General features: G+C 45.4%; 1 protein-coding gene across 1 annotated transcript in view; it reads right to left on the bottom strand.

Annotated features, from left to right (window-relative positions):
• The window catches only part of ACTR5 (actin related protein 5), a 508,848-nt gene extending 504,277 nt beyond the window's left edge, over positions 1–4,571 (bottom strand). The window contains exon 1 of the mRNA XM_069652370.1: positions 4,126–4,571. Within this exon, the coding sequence (XP_069508471.1) occupies positions 4,126–4,488 (363 nt within the window). The 5' untranslated portion in view covers positions 4,489–4,571. The remainder of the gene's footprint in view (positions 1–4,125) is intronic.
• Between the last annotated feature and the right edge of the window lie 15,179 nt (positions 4,572–19,750).

Raw genomic sequence — 19,750 nt, 5'->3', positions numbered from 1 at the left:
TGGATTGCGGATGTCTGATGGCCTCCGGCTCGAACATATCTGACATGTCCTCCTCGGGGGTACTCTCCACCAAGCTGGCCAATTTTTCTGTCTGTCTCACCTTCTCTTCCTCCTGAACGCTCTCTGACAGACTCCTCACCTCTTCCTCCTTTTCGTCATATTCATCTGAGGAAGTCGGTGCAACCCCTCTGTTTTTCACTCCTGGGGTAAGGGGTACGAGGCTGGGCACGGCTGATCTAGAAAGGAATGCGTCCTTTAGCCTGTCAAAGGCGTCAGCTGCCTCTAGGGATCTCTCTTTTTTCCCCCATTTCCAAGCCTGGGGAGGGGGGGTGGTAGAAGAGTGCTTCCTCTTCCGGGCCACTTTCCACCCCCTGTGTTCTTTCTGTAGAGGCTTGATGGTGGAGGTCCCATCCCCTGGGTCTACAACCTTGCCAGCGTTAGTGCCCAACATATCTTCGAGGACTTGTAGCCTGTCCTGAATAGGCTGAACCCCTTGAGCAACTGCTCTAACAAAGGAATCTCCCAAGACCTTCTTGAAACTCTGAAAGAGGTCAAACTCCTCTTGTAGCTCTTGCTCTTGGTCAGCGTACTCCTGCCAGCACTCTTCTTCTCTGTCACAGGCCATGTCTGTCCGGATCAACGACCTGTTTTGCTGTTAGCAATTGTTCAGATTGCTACAAAACCAGCACACGAGCGTGAGCGCTGCCGTGTTCGGTATTTTTTTTTTTTTAGCCTCTAAATTCGTTCGTTAAGGCAAGAGTTAATCTTCCGTGTGCTCGGGTCTTTGGAAGAGTGTAGAAATGCGTAACGTTCGAAAAAAGAACATTACGCGAGTAGATAGTATGTCCGCGCATGCGCGGAGCTCTCCAATGAGCCCGCTGTAATCGCAGCGGCTCCTGTGAGGGAAGCACGTCTTTCGCGCCCTTTTCGGTCATTGAGGGAATGGGTTCCCTGGAGCGAGCGAGATGACTCGTGGGACGCCCATTCCCTCCAACGCGCCTGCTTATCCAGAATATCCCCGTCGCGGGCGCCGCACTATAATGCCTTGTAGACAACATATAACTCGTCAGTATGAAGTAAGCTGCTCTCGCGAGCCGTAAAACAATACGCTCCTACGCGCTGGCGTTGATTCCAAAGCATACGCTAATACAATCAATATGACAAATATTTTAGTGAATGCTAAGTGAAACTCAGCTTCTGCCAATTGTCATAATTAACCTGTAAAATAATGGAGCACTTATCTGTCGAGCGAGAAAAAAAAGAAGAGGAAAGGACCTAGGGACATGGGAGTTTATACTGACCCAAGGACTGTCATTGGTGGACAGGAAGGAGGTTAAGGACTACAGAGCCTCAGGGACTCTTGGGATAGGGAGTTTTATGTATACCCTGCATGTTTTGTTTGTTTTCATTTTTTAAGCCCATTGTGCATATGTTAAAAAAAAAAAAAAAAAACATTTAAAAGTGAAAGTTTTGAATTGCTGTAAATTAAAGAAGAAAAGCATAATGCTCGCCTCCGGTCTTGTAATCGAATTATATGGGTCATCTTCCAAGTCCTGGAGAGTGGAAAAAGAGTTTACTGACATTTTTTACACTCAATGGGATATGGTTTTATTTGGCAGGCTTGTAGAGCAGAGCGGAAAACATACACCAGTTCTTCCAGGTCGGCCCATCAAACCTGCTTGGTTTTCCAACAGCTTTTTTTATGCTGGAGGAAAACCAATGGATTCCTATGGCTTCCCCTCAATTTTTACAGTTGGTAAAAGCAGACAGATTCCATAGGAATCCACTATTGATGGCTCCAGCAATTGTTACTTGCAGGAGGCATTTATACTTTACCAGGCATGCAGTGTTAAACTGAAGGGTAAGAGGATTTCGCTTTTTGTTTTACTATTTTTCACTATGTTGTGGAAACAATAAAAAGGGGACCCTTGCACAAACAGAAATGACCCCTACCATGCAATTCAGAATTCAAAACAAAATGGACCATCATACTCTTTTTGATCAACATGTTTCTACAGTATACATTGTCAGGTTGGTTTATCATAGGACCTTTGCACTTTTAAGTTATCTTTATAAAATGAAGTATTATTTTAGGATTTCAAACCCAAACATTAACACGTGTTATATAAAAGGTGGGGATAAACGGTGTTTGCACCAACCAATTATTCAGTTAATGGATTTTAGCCAGTTCACAGGTAGAAATTACTTGTTAAGTGGTGAATTGTCTAGGAAATTGAGTCTAGTCTGAACCGTAGGCCCATTACCGTGCCAGCTTAAATGAGTATACACGCTAGAACCCCAAGCCACTTCACAGCCTGCTGTGGTTAGCCACAGTGTTTAAAGAGACATTGTTGGAGCCTGTTAAGGCGGAGATGGAACAAGGGATGGGGGCTTCGTTACTCAGCCCACACTGGGGAGATGAGGCATCATACTCAATGCTCCCAAGCCAGGCCAAGAACGTATGGTAGGGTTATGTGGGAGTGGTGGTAAACAGGAACTTTGGTAATGGGAGTGGATGGAATAGAAAGGGGAGAACAGATCAGTTCATAAATGTTGCCAAATTATTTTTCTCGCTTCTCTTTTTTTTTATAGCTCAATTACTACATATGTTGAATAAAAGGTAGATCACTTGAATTATTGGCACAATTAATTGGGATTCACCTCCAAAGTTTTTGTTCAAGGTTCTGCAGTGCACAATTAGCATTTTTCATCCTATGGCAATTATTTCCTTACGGGAAGGGAAGAGTGGAGAGTGATGGGGGACTGATGGAAGATGAAGAGACTGATGGAAGATGAAGAGAGATGTGAAGGGAAGTTGAAATAAGTCAGAGCCTTATGGGAGGAGGTGATGGAAAAGAAAGAACAGAGCAGCAGCTTTTTTTAAGAGGTATGGGCATTTGTCGAAGTGGGTGGAGAGTTGGGAGTGGTGATCCTCTACTTTAAAAAAAAATAAAATAAAGTTGTACTGTTCCGTGACTTCTTTTTTTAAAAACCTGTTCCGGAATGTTTTCAGTGTAGAAGAAATTGAAACTTGCACTTTCAGTGCAACATTCTCCAGATAAGACTTGGAAGTGGGAGTATTTTCTCCCTATTTTTTAAAGTTGGGAGTAAAAAATTAAGTCCATTACCCAATGAGAGAGAGTATTTTATAGAGAGCAAAAATACGTTTCAGAAATGTTTTTGTAATAATCATTTCTTTGCACCTACTTATTCATGCACATTAAAAGATACATGTCAGGAAGTTAAAATAGTAGTTTCTTCCTTTAGTACTATGCGCACTACTGGTTCAAGAATATCCATGGAGCTGTGAGGCTGAAAGCAGGAGCACAAGATTCTACATGTCTTTCCTATTTTTTCTTGGACGTATTTGCTATTTTTTGGGAGTAAAAGTGTCTGATACAACCTTTATCTGTAGGGCTGTGCATGTGCTTGGGGATTTGTATTGTGCATGCGAGGAGGTGTGGCAATAGTGTTTGTGTGGTGCGGGGCAGGCCAGTAAAGAACATAGTTCCACTATTTCTTTTCGTACACTGGGTATGGGAGTGGTTTTAGGAAGGGCAGAGCAAGAGATTTGGTAAGGCAAGAGCAGATTTTCAATTTGAACAAATGGAGTGATCCTGGGGAAATAATTTGTCAGCAAAAGCTAGTGCAGGGAATAGGCTGTTTCCAAAACTTACAACTGCAACAGTAGAAAAACAGAATTTTAGAAAACCTGGAACATTTGTCCCTAAAGTTCATCGTCACGCTTGTGACAGTCATTAACTCCTCTCACCCTTGGCCCCGACCCCATGTCCCACCTACCCAGAGCAGAGCACCTACTTAACCAGAGTCCCCTTCCATTAAATCGGCCACAGCTCTGAGCCCTCAAAATCCCTTAAAAAGGCTTTGGCTGGATATAACACGTTTTTCGTTGATCACAACCATGTAAAACAGGTCTTCTTCACGTCCCCGATTTGGTCCGTTCACACATCATGCCTCTCCCCTAAACTGCCTAAAATGTCCTATAACCTGCACTCCAAATGCAGACTTCCTGCAGTCCCGTCATATGTCAATCACAACTGGTTCCCTAATAACTCCGCCCCTGTTATCCCTTTGGGCCCGCCCATTTCTCATGCCAATACGCACCTGTCCGCACACCCCCAACTTTTGGAACACGTGGTCCATCAGCAACTCCTGTAACTCAAGGTTAAGTGCTACGTTCCTCTCAAAAGGGCTACGCAGAAGCCAGCGCAGAGGTTCCAAGCTGGCCATATCGTTACCGATCAGCGTCTGGCAGCGAGAGGCACCTCGGCTACGAGCAGCTAAAGACCGGAACAGCAGGCGAGGCTCTGCAGAACAGGCCCAGCCCGCTCGTGCCTGGAAGGAACCGTTGTCAATCACCATGGCAGCCGGGCGTGGGCTCCTTACGGCTGGATCCGGCTCTAACGGCGGGTCAGGCACACTTAGGGGGTCCCTGAAAGAGAAAACGTTGGACGCCACGTCCGCCATCTTACTATGGGATTGGTGTACACGTATTGCCCGTAGTGCGACAGGAACCCAATCAGGGGAAAAACTAGCGCCGCATACGAAGCCTCTTAGCAACAACGGTCCTGGATTCAAGGACATTGAAGAAAGACTACCGATATCGCCTACAAAGCTCTTCCGGCGGCAAATAAATAGAGGCTTGTCCTGAAGGTGTTGTCAAGTTTTGGTAATTGGTTTGAATTGGAGTAAAACCTATTTTAAATGGCGTGTTTAATGTAATATAATTAATAAACATAAAAAAATACTAAAATACAAATATTCAAATATAAAAATGAAATTGAATCAAACTAGCTCAACGCAGTTCCCAATTCCTTTGCTGTGTCAAAGGAAATTCATGATTTGTATGCTTTGTTGCATTATGTTACGTTAGCACCTGTAATTTATCACGTGATAGTTTGCAACGGAGTGATGTAACTCCACAGCGCGGTATATAAAAGGGGTGTTCCCGCACAAACCATTTAGTGCGCACCCAGAGCCCAAAAGGTGAACACTGTATATGTGTCCTTTGTGGGGGAAGGGGTTTTCGGGCACCGGCCGGTGACATATTAACAATGGCGACAAGGTCAGCCTGGGTTGGCGCTCGGGCACAGGATGACTTTCCAGCACATCCCACGGCGGATGATGTGTTTCGACACTCCTTCCAACGCTTGCTGGGCACCAGCCTCACATTAAGGCACACCCTGGATAGCCTACCATCCTGTAGGTCTCAGCTCTAAGAGTGCTTGTGCGCCTCCATGGACAATTTCTGGAAGCGCCGACTGGGCGCACAGAGAAAAAAAGCGGAGAGCATATATAGCCTGTCTTGTGACTGGCATAACATTATCTTCACTTAGGAAGGGATGGTCTCAATCCCATTTTCAACATCCATTGAGGGCAAGACTGTGTGGGGACCCAGTATTATGCATGTGGTGAACATAAGGGAAGAGTAAACTCACCCCTGGCCAAATATTTTGATACCTCTGGGTTGTGGCCTCCGACAACGTGGGGCTCCCTGTGCGCTCAGGTGGGGAAGATGTACGCTGTAGCACTAGTGTGGAACCATGGATGCAGGCCAGGCGAACCCCCGGCAGCACCAGCAGGACAGCAGTGGAAGCCATTGGGGGCAGACAAGGATCCATAGCACCAATGCCAGAATTTGACACATCAGGAGCACCGTCTAGCCTGGGACCCAGGTGGAACCTATGGATTGAACGTTTGGAAATGTACTTCAGATGAAGCAAGGATGTCGACCTTAAAGGAATGGTTCGGTCAAAAAATGTTATTGCCCCTACGGGTCGGCCATGTGTTTTTAAGCTTAAGTCGCTTGATTTTAGAAAAATTTCCTATGGACCTTACCCGAGTTTTCGTCCATTAAACGCACGCGAAAACAGGCATCAGGGCGCTGCCATTTTGTGATAATCCTATAATTTCCCCCATCGCCCTGGCTGACCTGCTTTTGCGGCACTAAATCATATCCCCCGCCCCTGAGCCTGTCATCAGCAGACGCGTACCGTGCATTTCACAACGCCAAAGCACGTCTCGTGTCAACATTCGCTGCGCTTCAGCTAATGACGTGTCGCCATGGAAATGGCAGGACGCCTCTTTCCTCAATAAGTATAAACAGACCGTTTCACAACACACAGCAGCAGATTTTCAATTCCATTCCTCTCTCTGTGTTACTTTGAGTATTCTGTGACTCGTTTCTGTGCTCTGGTCAGCTACCTTCGGTGCTTGTAGCCCGTGTGAACAGATACCAGTACCACCGCTATCAATTATTTTAGTTTGTTTAACACACAATGGCTACAATAATGCCCTACATGTACGAGCCTGAGTATACCGAGGAGGAACTACTGGAAAGGGAAACACGCGAAAACGATGGGTCTTCGGACGGCAGTTGGGAGGACGATTCAACAGCTGAAGAGCCTGGACCTAGTCACATGGACGGTTTTTCCACCTGGTCCACATGCAATCGGTGCAAGCTAATGCCAACCGAGGACGAGAACTGCTGCTGCTGTGAAAACTCGGGATGCGTGGCCTACATTTCGGAAGGCGAGCCACGACCGCAATGCATCACCGAGCTGCCAGACTTCAGGGCAGCCTGCCTCACACGGTCCGTGTTGAGGATAATGATGGTGCTTATGCACGAACTTAGCGCAACTGTTCATCCTCGTAATCCGAGTAACGAGTAAGTATACTCTTCTTGTCATGCCACTCCTATTTCATGGTCTTCTACTATATCCAAAATTACATATACATGTCATTGTAACGCACGAAAGTCGTTCAATAGTGTGCAGTGTCTAGATAGCATTTGTCCGAGCAGAATGCCATTAGTTACAAGACTTGTCATTGACAACAAATGTTTATTAAACTTATCTTGGTCATTTAAAAACAGTTTGTTTCATTCCTTTTCACAGGTGGTACAGGCTGGTAGCCTATCGTTCCTTTACAGGGTGGCTTCATGGGAGGCTTGGACACCGCGTTCGAAGAGTGATACCTGCCTGTGCCGTTCGTGCCATAAGAGAAACGTTCCCGAGTGACAGCGGTCAGTACAGAGGATTTTCTCTCGCTGTGCTGCAACCTGAACTGTACAATGTGTAAAGTTTTGTATTTTTGTGTCATCAAAATAAGATACAAAATAAAACACCACATATATTTCAACTACGGTTGTTTCGATTTTTTAAATTAATCAAGTGTTTCTCCATTCAAGGATGGACGTCAGACATCTGTGCTCGGAATGGGTGAAGTTCAGGTCGCTGTGAAGCGGGGTGGTCACTATCTAACCTAACATAATATATTATCAATAATGCATGCACTAAATAACACTTGTTCAAAGTCTTTCAGTCGGTTATGTCTCTATAAAAGTCACACATATATCTATACTATCAATTAACATTGGATTATACAGGCCTTAGGTCAAGGGTCTTGACCACTATAATACACTGTTTGAAGTGTGGGTCTGTGCTCACAAGAATCTCCGGTATGTGGCATTTGTTATTGATAGGTAACGATATACTGCAGTAGGGGTCTAATGTTGTGGATCTGCTAGGTGGGCATCATGGCGTGGTCAGTGGTCTGGCACATGAAGAGAATACCTTGCAGGGACACAGGGTCAGAATGGCAGTAAGTTTCCACTGGCGAGAGTGCGTGGGCAAGGACACGTTTGTGGAGATGAACGAGCTATGTGCTTGGTTCAGGCTGGTTCACATGCAGGACTGAGATCTCAGAGGAAGAGTGATGTGTTACATTTATTAGCTGTTGCAAATACCTCTGGAGTTTTCCAGTCAGAGTGGGAACGAGGGTGTGGGCCATGTGCTCTGCTCGCTGTACTATCGCAGTGAGGCCTGGTCACCAAGATGGAGCGGAAAGGGGGTACAAAAATGGATGCCCCGTGTTAAGACAGATTTCTGAACTCTGTCCTGGAGGGGCAGAGGTTCAGAAGGCCAGCCTAGTTTCTTGGAGCAGGGTAACCTCTGGACAAGCCAGACCAATCAAGGTAGCGATTGCGGCGGTCAAGACTAGGTCTCAAGAGGGGTGCGGGTGACTGAAAGCCCGCAATGAGCACACAAAGCAAGGACACTTACAAATTACTCCAAACAGGTGTTATATTAAAAATATAGACACATTTATTACAAGGCCTTTGTAACATTGACCGTAGCGAGAAATCACAATAAAACTCAAGTAAACTAACACATACCAATCAAATACAATATATATATAAATACAAACGAGTCTAACGAGTTAGACGCACAAAATGTGTAGACCACCTAGATGGGGAGGAAAACAGGCAGTGCGAATAATAGTTAGACCCAGTCCGCCTTCAGAGGCACCTAGGTAAAAGGAAGTCCGAGCCCTACGAAGAGTGGAGCCTTATGCTCAAAAGTACCTGCACACGCTGGTGCCAATGGGCAAAGGGGAGTCTCTTCGAGGGAATCGGGCAGTTTAGTTCGATGAACAAATGAAGATGAACAGAGGTCTGCGACTCAAGCGCAGCCTCCACTGTGAGCAGGAGCAGAGCGCGAGTACGGGAAGGCATGCTGTTTGACACAGCAGGGAAAAGCTATGGGCTACTGCAGGAGGACGACCAGTTCCTAGCGATGCTACTCAACGGTCCCCGATGCAGGCAGACCCATGCTTCTCTGCGTCAGTTTCAGTGCTGGCAGGTTCAGATACGAGCAGGGGACGTCTCGGCGTCGTGTAGGTTCCGCAGCAGCAGAAGTAGAGTGGAGGATGTCCCAAACGCAGTGAACCCGCACAGATTGTTACCACAGCAGGGCAACGGAGTGGGCGTGTGTATTTCAGCCCAATGTACACCACTCACTTCAGACCTGGGAATGCCAAGTGTACGAATCGTGTGAGAGTGACAAGGACTCGTAATACAACACAACCTGACGGCGGTTACAGAGCAAGACTCCTGGGTAGGCTGGTCAGTTCACTGGATGGCCCAGAGACACTTCCGAAGACTTTCGGTGAAGATGCCGAGAATAGTTGTTCCCACTATTCCAAGGGGTCGAAGTACCAGTACAGGCCTTCTAGTTCGATCAGAGGTAGAAAGGGTTTCACAAAGCGACAGCAGTGCAGAGGAGCAGTCCTTCAGCGGGTCACCAGCGATTCCTCGGTTCAGCCTCATAGTTGCAGGATACTTGGCTCCTGTATTCCTTTGTTCGTGAGAACTCAGGAGATCGACATGGTAGTGGTGTTTCCAACCTCCTCTTATCCACGGTTCCCTTCGCGCCAAAACGGAGGGGACCCAATGGGAAATCTGTTCACAAAACACTCACACCATACGTGGACCTATCACGGACCACGGTGGCCCCAGGCATTCACGACACACTAGACTCTCTGGCACCCAGGATGTGTATTGGGACCAGACATCCCAGCCCACATCCTGGAGGCACACACAAGGCCTGTAGAAGCCCACGAAAGCATCTGTGTTTCGCGGGAAAGTACATGCCCAAATAAGGAAGGCCCCGGGTCGGCTTGACCTGGGGAAGGTGAAGGGGGGAAGACAGTCAGCGGGCAGGACAAAGAGCCTCGTGGTCTGGCCATTTTGGGAGCCAGGCCACCATTTTGGGCTAAGTGTGAGAAACGCGCTTAAACGCCAAAAGGAGCTCAAAAACACAAAGAAACGATCACTGCCACCAGTCCGTCCGTGATTCACCTGCACCGTTCATTAACAATCCAAAGAGAGTATAGAGGGCCCGTAGAAGACTAGAGACCCAAGAGAGCAGTAACTTAACTTACAGTTGCCTCCTGTGCCATGTTGCGCGAAAGCTGCAACATGATAAAAGAACTACGGAAAACAACATTTCCCGGTACTGACTGTCTTAAGGGCATGTCAGTTTCCCCGTAAGAATGGAACGAAAGCCCAGAGGAGTGTGGCAGAAGGCTGCACTTCTCTGGCAAAGTCTAGATCATGGTGAAAACAACAGCAAAAAGTTTAGGGGTTGCCACATGGAAGGAAAATTACCCACAATTAAGAAATCTTTCCTAACACCCCGTGTCCTGCTCAGTGTTCCCATATACGTGAATGTCATCCAAAGTTAACATCACATAAGGGCAAGGGGCGAACCCACTACTGGAGGCACTTGGTACGACTTTCTACTAAGAAGTAAAGGATGAGAGGGGCCTGATGGCCCCTTCGATGCCACACACTTGCCTGCACGCCCCAGGCCCATCCATCCCACCCCCCTCTATCAAAGGCGGTTCGCACCCGGGGATGAGCGCTGGCATGGGGGGCTTTCAGGGGCGCAAACGGCCAAGGTGCCAAACAGCATGTACACTTCAAAAGGTATCCCACGCCCAGGGGCCATCGCTCACATGGCCTCCCCAGACCCCGTGTCTCCAGGCAGGCCTCCCCCCTGCAATAAACATAATACCACGACATACACACGTCGTTCATTCACAAACACACCCCTGTTTCTAATACTTTATAAACCACTTGATATGTCTCGTGAGAACATCTTTGTGCTTTGCAAGTCAACTCCTGAACCTTCTACCTGAGAAGCACTGAGATCTATGCTAATCTGCTCGTCGCCGTGCTATCTGTGACCGCTTCGAACAAACTCGTCAGTGTGCTACCTGTGGCCATCTACCTGTTCTCCTGCAACATACTGCTCGGCCCTATGATCATTGGTCTCATTGCTATTGACTTGAGTTTCAATTGTTATGCTATCAATAGATCTATTTATTTTCATCTGTGTCAATTGTCATCGAATTGCATCCTTCGGGGGTCCAGTCTATAATGTAAGCATGGTTCCTTTTCGTGCAAGACAGAACATCGAAGGGACGAGTCACATGTTCAGAGTTTAGTCACATAATTAAAAAAATGTCTGTAACTTACGCAAATACTAAGCCGCACATGATGAACTGGTATAGTTCCGGCGACCAAAACAAACCTTGCATTGAGCATGGTATGTTTCATTTACTTTTTTATGACATTTTTATTCATCAAGGTTTTATAATAATCTTGACATTTACTTTTCAGAATTTTCAACAATGCCTGCCTGTTCGATTAGCGGTTGCCCTTCGAAGACCCATGCTAAATCTGAAGGCACTACAATGCATGTATTCCTGAAAACTGTTGATCGAATAAGAGAATGGGTCAGACATTGCGGATATGCACTGGATGAGATGGAAAGTAGAGCCCAACAAGTCTTTAAGGACAAGAGGGGTGATCAATACCGCATCTGCAGTCGGCACTTTCCCTCGAACATGTACACCACATCTTGGGTAACAAAGAAGAATAAACGACGATCGACACGAAAATTGCTCGCAGACGCTATTCCCACTCTATCCGTCCACAATCCGCCACTGGTTAGTCAAGTGTTCGTTTTTAGCTTTAGGCCTTGCGGTAGTGTGTAGGTAGCCGAATGGATTCATTGATATTTTAGGTGTTGTTCCCAATTTGTAATAATTTCGACATTGATATGAGTGTATAGCTTTTTGAATAATGACATTTATCAATATATTATTTTTAGATTTCATAATCCACAAACGAAATCTATATATGGCCACAGGGAACTGTGCTAAATTGCGCATTACACAAGTATTCTGTCTCCTTACATGGCAATTTTAAAAGTTGACTTTTCATTATCAAACAATTTACCTTTACAACTTCTTGACTATCCCTTGAATCTGAAGCAAGAACATTCTACTCCCGTCACGTGCTCGCAGTTATCATCCACTTCTAGCGCGTATCAGGTAATCCTACTTGGCTATTCCGCTACAGACTTGTTTTATGCATGTCAAGTAAGAGTTTGTATGTATCGTGTGATTATTTTACCAATTGTTTGGTTAGTGCTTTCCAATTGATATACACCTTAGTTGTCGTACCCTGGTGTTTGTTTTCAGTTATAATTAGTGTTATCCATACTAATGCAAGTACTGTCTTTAAGGGAGATGCTGAAGCGTCCACCACATTGACAACAACCCTAGATGTTCTTCAACAGCACAAGGTATGGATACTGACAGCTCAATCGACCGTGATCATCAGGACTGGAACACTTGTCATTTGATTGTTCTACACCATGTTTCATTCGTGGTTAGCCGTTGATATATACCTATGCGGTCGACCCCAAGCGTGTGTTGTGTTTTCAATATTGTAATCCTTACTAATGCAATACTATGTTTCAGGCAGTTGTTGAATCGTCAACCCACGCACTTGATGCGGAGCCTGACATTCAAGTAATTCCGGTGGAAGCGGGACCATGCGGATACGAATCGGCGCAACAGTTTTCGGAAGTGCGCACCACATTGACAACAGCCCTAGATATTCTTCAGCAGCACGAGGTATGGATACTGACAGCTCCATCGAGCATGATCATATAACGTGATTCCATTTGCTATACTTTCTATATTTTTCCCTATTAACGCAAGTACTATGTTTCAGGGAGACGATGGAGCTTCCACTACAATCGCAAGATCTCATTTAGATGATGCAGATGTAAAGAAATCGGAGAAATAAGTCGATTAAATCTGATCATATTTAAATATTCCTTGATTCTTTTAGAGAATGCAACATTTGTGGTTATCTCTTTATATGTACCTGTGCCGTCGACCCCAAGTGTGTGTTATGTTTACAATATTGAAAACCATACTAACGCAAGTACTGTGTTTCAGGGAGTTGCTGATGCCTCCTCTTCAATACAATCATTCGTGGCAGTCCATGCAGAGCCAGAGGTATGGATACTGACAGCTCCATCGAACTAGGTCATCAGAGCTCGAATACTTGTCATTTGATTGTTCCACACAATGTTTAAATCGTGTTTGGCTATTGAGATGTACATGTGTGTTCGTCCTCACGTGTGTTTTATGCTAACAATATTTTGATAGACAGTAATGAAAATACTATGTTTCAGGGAGTCGATGGAGCCTCATTCCGTGCTGTCTATGCGGATACAGAAAATATAGTCGTTGCAGCGCAAGAGGAAGGGGAGACATGCGGATACGTATCGGAGCAACAGCGTGCAGATGTTGAAGGTCGAGTCAAAAAAGTTGCAAAGAAAAGAAACAAAAATAAGGTTAGTTACAAACTGTTCATAACTTTAGAAATTTTTTTGTGCTGGGGACTATTTTATGTTTTTTTCAAGTCAATTGTACTATACTTAATCTTGTGTTTAAACTGAACATCCCTTTTCCAATCTGTCCTCTAGTTACCCGTGGGTCTACGAACTATACATACACAGACAGTGAAGCGAATGAGAGATGTTGCTTGCCAGACCATTTACACTATGGAGGCTATGATGGAACTATTAATTCAGATGTGGCGTGTTGAGACTCGGGATGCTCATTTCCAATGTACAGAAAATGAAATGAATGTGTCCGGAGAATCCAGTAAAGTTGTAAAGGACCATTGCTAGAGTACGACCGCACCACCGCAACAACATGATACTGGATGTATTGAAGATAGCTCTGAAGTAGTCGCAGATCAATTTACACAATCTACACCCGCCAAGGAATTGCCACCAAAAAAGCTGTCGACATTGTTGTGTTCTCCCATCAATGTGGAAGTAGCAGGTGTTGAAATGACAGAGAATGAACCAGCAGCAGCATTCACCGACGCATCAGAACTTGATAGCAGCAATATTTCTTTCAAATGTGGTGATATGTCCTCAACGTCACAGGCCGAAACAACTTTGTCGCAGGATGACAGTCTAATGAAAGAGGGCAAATACATAGTATTCGACAGTTGTTTGATGGATATTATAAGTATGCTGAAATGTGGGCATTCCGTCAGAGGGAAAGTATGTGGGAAGCCATTGATTCATGTGACTCGTCAAAAACAAGGCAGTAACGTCACAATACATGCCCCCTGTAGATTACATCATACGTTCTCATGGTCTGCACAACCGATGCTGGGGAAACTGCCAGCAGGCAATCTACTGTGTGCAGCTGCATCACTTTTTAGTGGCTCTAGTTTTAGAAAGTTAAAGTCTTTCTTTCAGTTTGTGGGACTCCATTTCATTTAAAAAACGCAGTACTACAAATACCAACATGATTATCTGTTTCCGGCCATTAGTGATGCTTGGAAAATTGAACAATTGTCTCTAGCAAGTACATTCGAAGGCAAACGATTCAGGCTAGCCGGCGATTGACAGTGCGACAGCCCTGAATTTTCTGCCAAGTACTGCACCTACCACTTTCAGGACATGGATAGTAAGAAAATTGTGAGTTCGGTGGTCGTGCAGGTAACACAATGTACAGCCTCAGTGGCCATGGAGAAACTAGGATTCATAAAATCAGTGGAATATCTGCAATCGAGGGGAATGCACATCGACCTCATAGCCACGGACAGACACGTTTCAATTGCCAAGACAATGAGAGAGCAGTTCCCACATATTAAACATCAATTTGACGTATGGCATCTTGCTAAATCAATCAATAAGAAAATCTCGGCTGCAGGGAAAAAAAAAGGTTTGGAAAGTATTTCAGAGTGGTCCCAGTTTATCAGCAACCATCTTTGGTGGAGCTCCAAAACTTGTGAAGGGTCAGTGGAAATACTACTTGAAAAATGGCGGTCACTGATGCACTACTATACCAACGTGCACCGCTGGTCAGAAACCTACATTTCCACCAATGTGAACATGGCCCTTTGTCCCCATTGGAGGCACGGAAGAAGTGGTTGAATCCATCTTCACCAACACACAAAGCCATTGAGAAGATTGTTTTCGATAAAACTCTGTCAAGAGATTTGAGGGGACTAACAGAATTCTGTCACACAGGAGGTTTGGAGGTGGTCCACAATATGTGCCTAAAGTACAGGCCATAGCGCTTGCATTTCAGCATACAGGGCATGAGACATAGGACTCTACGAGCGGTCTTGGCCCATAACGAGAATCTCGGCCGTGAACAATCTAGGACTAAGGGTAATGTAAGGATGCCTCGCTACACTAAGGCCTTTTCAAAAAGAAGTAAGCAATGGGTGATCAAACCAGTCTATGAGGAAATGGAGTTCGACTTTGTCAAAAGCCTTATTGTTGCTGTATTAGAGAAGCACAGATATGGAATTTTGAACGTTTCTGTGCAGGACACTGATCCGTTGCCACCCAACATTGCCACTGTGCCATGACCACCCAAAGGAGAGCTGGTTGTGAAGTACAAATCCCGGTTTAAATAATTGTAATACGATTGTCTTTTTGTACATAAATGTTATTGTACAGTGTGCATACAAAGTACGCTAACCCTAACCCCTACCTTCACCATCCTGGGTGCTGAACAACCTGGGTGTCATCTTTGAATTCTCTCTCTATTGACCTCATATTGCTGACCTTGTCTATATGTGTATGTATATATTTTTGTTGATGTAACTAATTTTCGCAATCTCTTCTAAATGCTGGCACTGTTAACCGAGGGGAGGCTTGCGTATTGCAAATAATAAAACAAACAAACAATAAATCTCACTTTCAACTCAACTCCTCGGGTACTTTATACTTTCCCTGACCTTCTCCAAAAAATTAAAAGTCTCAATAGTTATGGTTCTTTAGGGCTTCAAAGCTCGCAGACAACGATGACAAAATTGGGGGCCTTAGAACGTGCCAAGCGAGCCGTTGCAGATGGGAGAGAAGCCAGTTCGCATTTGCCCATTGAGGCACACTACATAGATGGATTCGAGACTTCAAGTTTTCACAGATGGCTTTACTACGGGATGTTGCAAAGAAAGAATGTATGCTCATTTCTAGTGAAGGTCAGCGGCTTTTCAGCTGGCGCCCTGAAGAGGCCCACAACTCGCACTGGCAGTATAAGGTTCTATTGTTTTTTTACCTTGAGAGACAGGGACCATTCCGAAAAAAACTTCATTTGAAGGGGGGTTGGTGAGTGCAATAACGTAAGAGCCGATAAGGCAGAAAATACTGAAAACTAGACCGAGTTTCATGTTAGTTCAGTATACGAAAAATCGTTGTCAAGAGCACAGTGGAATTTACGGACTGCATTACGCAGAGACACAATGGAAATTGCAAATATAATGTAAGTAACTCTTTAGACGCTTTTGTACCGGAATGAAGAATTAATGAATGGATGCATGAATAAATGAATGAATGAAGAGCTTTGAAAACGTTTGTGGGATCGTCCTTGTAGTGGGCACATGGGCATGCAGATCCATATTCCACACGCATGTAGACAAAAAGTCATTTCTCATTGTGTACTAACCTCGATTTATTTTGTTAGTTTTCGCATTGATTTTAGAGCCGAACATACTCCATTGCACTATCCTTGAAAGCAAATAGTTTCAGCTTGGCCGTAATAAATAAAATGAATAATATTAATAAAGATCGGCTGGCGAGACTAATTATAAATTTTATGTTTTCAAAACAGGTATATCCTTCCCTTTTGCCACTGCCACCAGTTTCAGACACCGGCAGATGGTTTTTTTAACCGCCAGCTGCAGCTTAATGTAAACAACTGCACCATTCTGATGATTTTATGGGATGATCGCCAAGGGCCCAAATGCCCTTACGCGGTACTAGCGGCTAGAAGCAACATATCAACCTTTACGCTGGCCTAGTGCCTACTTGATGGAACAGCCTTGCGGTTCAACGTGCGACAAAAGTGCTTCTTTGAACGAAAACCAACACCCTGTGTACCATAAAGGAACAGCGCGTGACTCACGATAAACTTTTACGGATTTGCGGATAGAGATAAAAGAAAATAAATGACTTTCGGAGTTCATATGACAATTGCTGAATATTCTATAAACATTTAATGTCAAATAAATGTACTTTACCAAATGTACCGTGTTGCTGTTTGATTTTAAAGTACAGTTTCATATTCCGAATTGTGGCACGCTGTGTTGTGAGCTGATCTGTGTTGGTTTCCCTGGTTCTGTGTGAAGTCGCGTAGAAGACGACTGGGCGCGTTTGCCTACGCAGCACAGAAACATCACGGAGAGAGGCGGGGAATATGAATGTTTTGATAATGTCTGGCTCAGGGGTGGGGGATATGATGTAGTGCCGCAAAAGCAGGTCAGCCAGGGCGATGGAGGAAATTATAGGATTATCACAAAATGGCAGCGCCCTGATGCCTGTTTTCGCGTGCGTTTAATGGACGAAAACTCGGGTAAGGTCCATAGGAAATTTTTCTAAAATCGAGCGACATAGGCTTAAAAACACATGGCCGACCCGTAGGGGCAATAAAATATTTTGACCGAACCATTCCTTTAAATTACGCAGCCGGCCCGGCAGTACACAAAATGTTCAAGACTCTGAGGCCTATCAATGACTCCTATCAAGCGGCAAAAACATGTCTAACAAAGCTCTTCATGCCGTTAGCAAACCTGGACTATGAGAGGTTTGTGATGTGTGCAGCGAAACAAAAGGATGATGAAACGCTGGACAACTTCTACAAACGCCTCAGGCACCTGGCATCTATGTGCACCTGGGACAACAAAAGAGTATGGTCTACCAGCAGTTGATCCAGGGATGCACTTCTGGAAAAATGAGACAACAAGTATTAAAAGAGCCTGGACTAACTCTAGTCTGTAGTCTCAAAATGGGATGCTCGTATGAATTGGATGATGCGCAGGCCTCAAAAATGGACACAGCGATACGCACAGTGAAAATTGATGATGTGTGTGCGGTGGGAGACAAACAAGGAATGAAAACAGTGAGAAAGGATGGACCCCTAGGAAAGAAAAAGGGCAGGAACTGCTGACATCATGCTCAAGATGTGGATACGACATCCCACACCCAGGGGAATGCCCAGCTAAGGGGCAAACATGTGGAAGATGCAGATCACCCGACTACTTTGCGCGGATGTGCAGGGCTCAAACACACCCGTCATAATTCCAAGAGGCCCTGGAAAAGTGAACATTGGCAGGCAGAGACACCCCCAAAGTGTGGCACATGTACAACAAGAGGAACATCCAAGGGATCCGGAAATTGCTGTGGAGGAAGAAGAGGACGGAGAAATATTCTTCAACTCCAGCATAAGTGCAATAACGGTAAAGAAACAGAGAAAACCGAAGTGCATAGTGAGTGTGGATGGTTCAGACATACCTGTACTAATACAGGCACAAGGACACTATGGGCCTCATTACACAGTAGGCGGTGAGCCATGACGCTATTAGCGCCATGGCTCATGCCGGTAGAATACCGGCACCGCCTTGGCGGAAAGGGGATTTACCGCCCCATTCCAAGGTTGGAGGGGCGGTAAATCCCCCTTCCGCCATTGCCCTTCCCCATTCCCATTTCTGCCCCATAGGGCTCTATGGGAATGGGGAAGGCGCTAATTACGGCACCGCAATTTTGCGGTGCCGTAATTAGCTCGGAGGTCCCTTAGCGGGTTGGATTTTAACGCCTGCAAAAAGCAGGCGTTAAATCCCCCAACCCGCAAAGGGACCTCGTAGTAAGGCGGTAAGGATTTACCGGTACCGGTATTTTACCGGTACCGGTAAATCCCTACCGCCATCCGTGTAATGAGGCCCTATGAATCATCACCAGTTCCACCGGCATTGAGTGCAGCTAAGGTGAAGATATTTCCATTTGGTGGCGTGAAACCCATACCACTAAAAGGGGTGTTCATTTAAAAAGTGAATCATGGAGGAAACTCCATAAAGGCCTGTTTTTTTCATCACAGATGTCAGCAAAGATACACTACTCAGCAGTGCTGCGGCAGAGGCGTTGAAAATTGTCAATTTTGCATACAGAGTGTATGTCGAGGACATTAGCACAACGCTCGAGAGGTTCACAGAGGTTTTCGAAAGAATTGCAAAACGGACAGGCAAACCAATAAGGTAACATATAGACAAGCCCATTCACCCAGTCGTGCTGAAACACCGGAGGATACCCTTCCACCTGAGGGAACAGGCAGACAAGGAGCTGACCATCTAGTACGACTAAACATTATTGAAAAGGTAGAAGGACCACCCCCTTGGGTGTCCTCAATAGTGGTGGCACAACAGCCAAAACAGATAGAGTCTGTACTCATTTGTGTCGGCATGAGGATGCCAAATAAAGCAATCAAACGCAAGCGTCACTTAACCCCCACCGTTGATGGCATTGTAGGGGAACTTCAAGGGGCCCGAGTGTACTGGATCTGAGGGCTGGATATCACCTAGTGGTCCTCCACCCCGAGTCTAGGTACCTTTCCAACACACAGGGGTTTTTATCAGTACAAAGGCTCAACTTCGGGCTGTCGTCAGCTGCTGAAGTATTTCCAAACATACTCAGAGGAGTGCTGGCAGACCTAAAAGGAGTGTTAAATATAAGTGATGGCATGCTTGTATTCGCCGGATCGGAAACTGAACACATGGTGAGACTGGAGAAGACTCTGGAGAGAATAAGAGATCGGGGACTCTCACTGCACAAAGAAAAATGCAAATTTCTCCAGAAAGTTAATGAAATTCTTTGGGTTTGTGTTTCACAAAGGAGGCATATCACCGGAACCCCAGGAAAGTGAAGGACATACAAGATGCGAAACCCCCGGAAAGTGTGTCTGAGGTGCATAGCTTTCTCGGCATGGGGACATACTGTGGGTGTTTCATTCAAAACCTGGAGAAGCTATCTGAACCTTTGAGAAACTTGACAAAGAAAGAGTCTGCATGAAGATGGACCTCGCTCGAGCGAGAGGCCTTCGAGGAAATCAAAAAAGCACTCACGGCAGAGGACATCAGAGGACATAATGGTTTTTCTCTACCCCTGTCTGGACTCTGAAATTGTAGTGGACGTGCCCTCTCCGTCTAGGGGCAGTTCTAACCCAGTGTGACCTCAGTGGACACGTCAAGCCAGTGGCATTTGCGAGCAACGCACTCTGT

This window comes from Ambystoma mexicanum, chromosome 3p (genome assembly GCF_040938575.1).
Source record: "Ambystoma mexicanum isolate Mex_15411 chromosome 3p, UKY_AmexF1_1, whole genome shotgun sequence".
In the NCBI taxonomy this organism is placed as follows: Eukaryota; Metazoa; Chordata; class Amphibia; order Caudata; family Ambystomatidae; genus Ambystoma; species Ambystoma mexicanum.
This window is presented reverse-complemented; position numbering and strand designations above follow the sequence as displayed.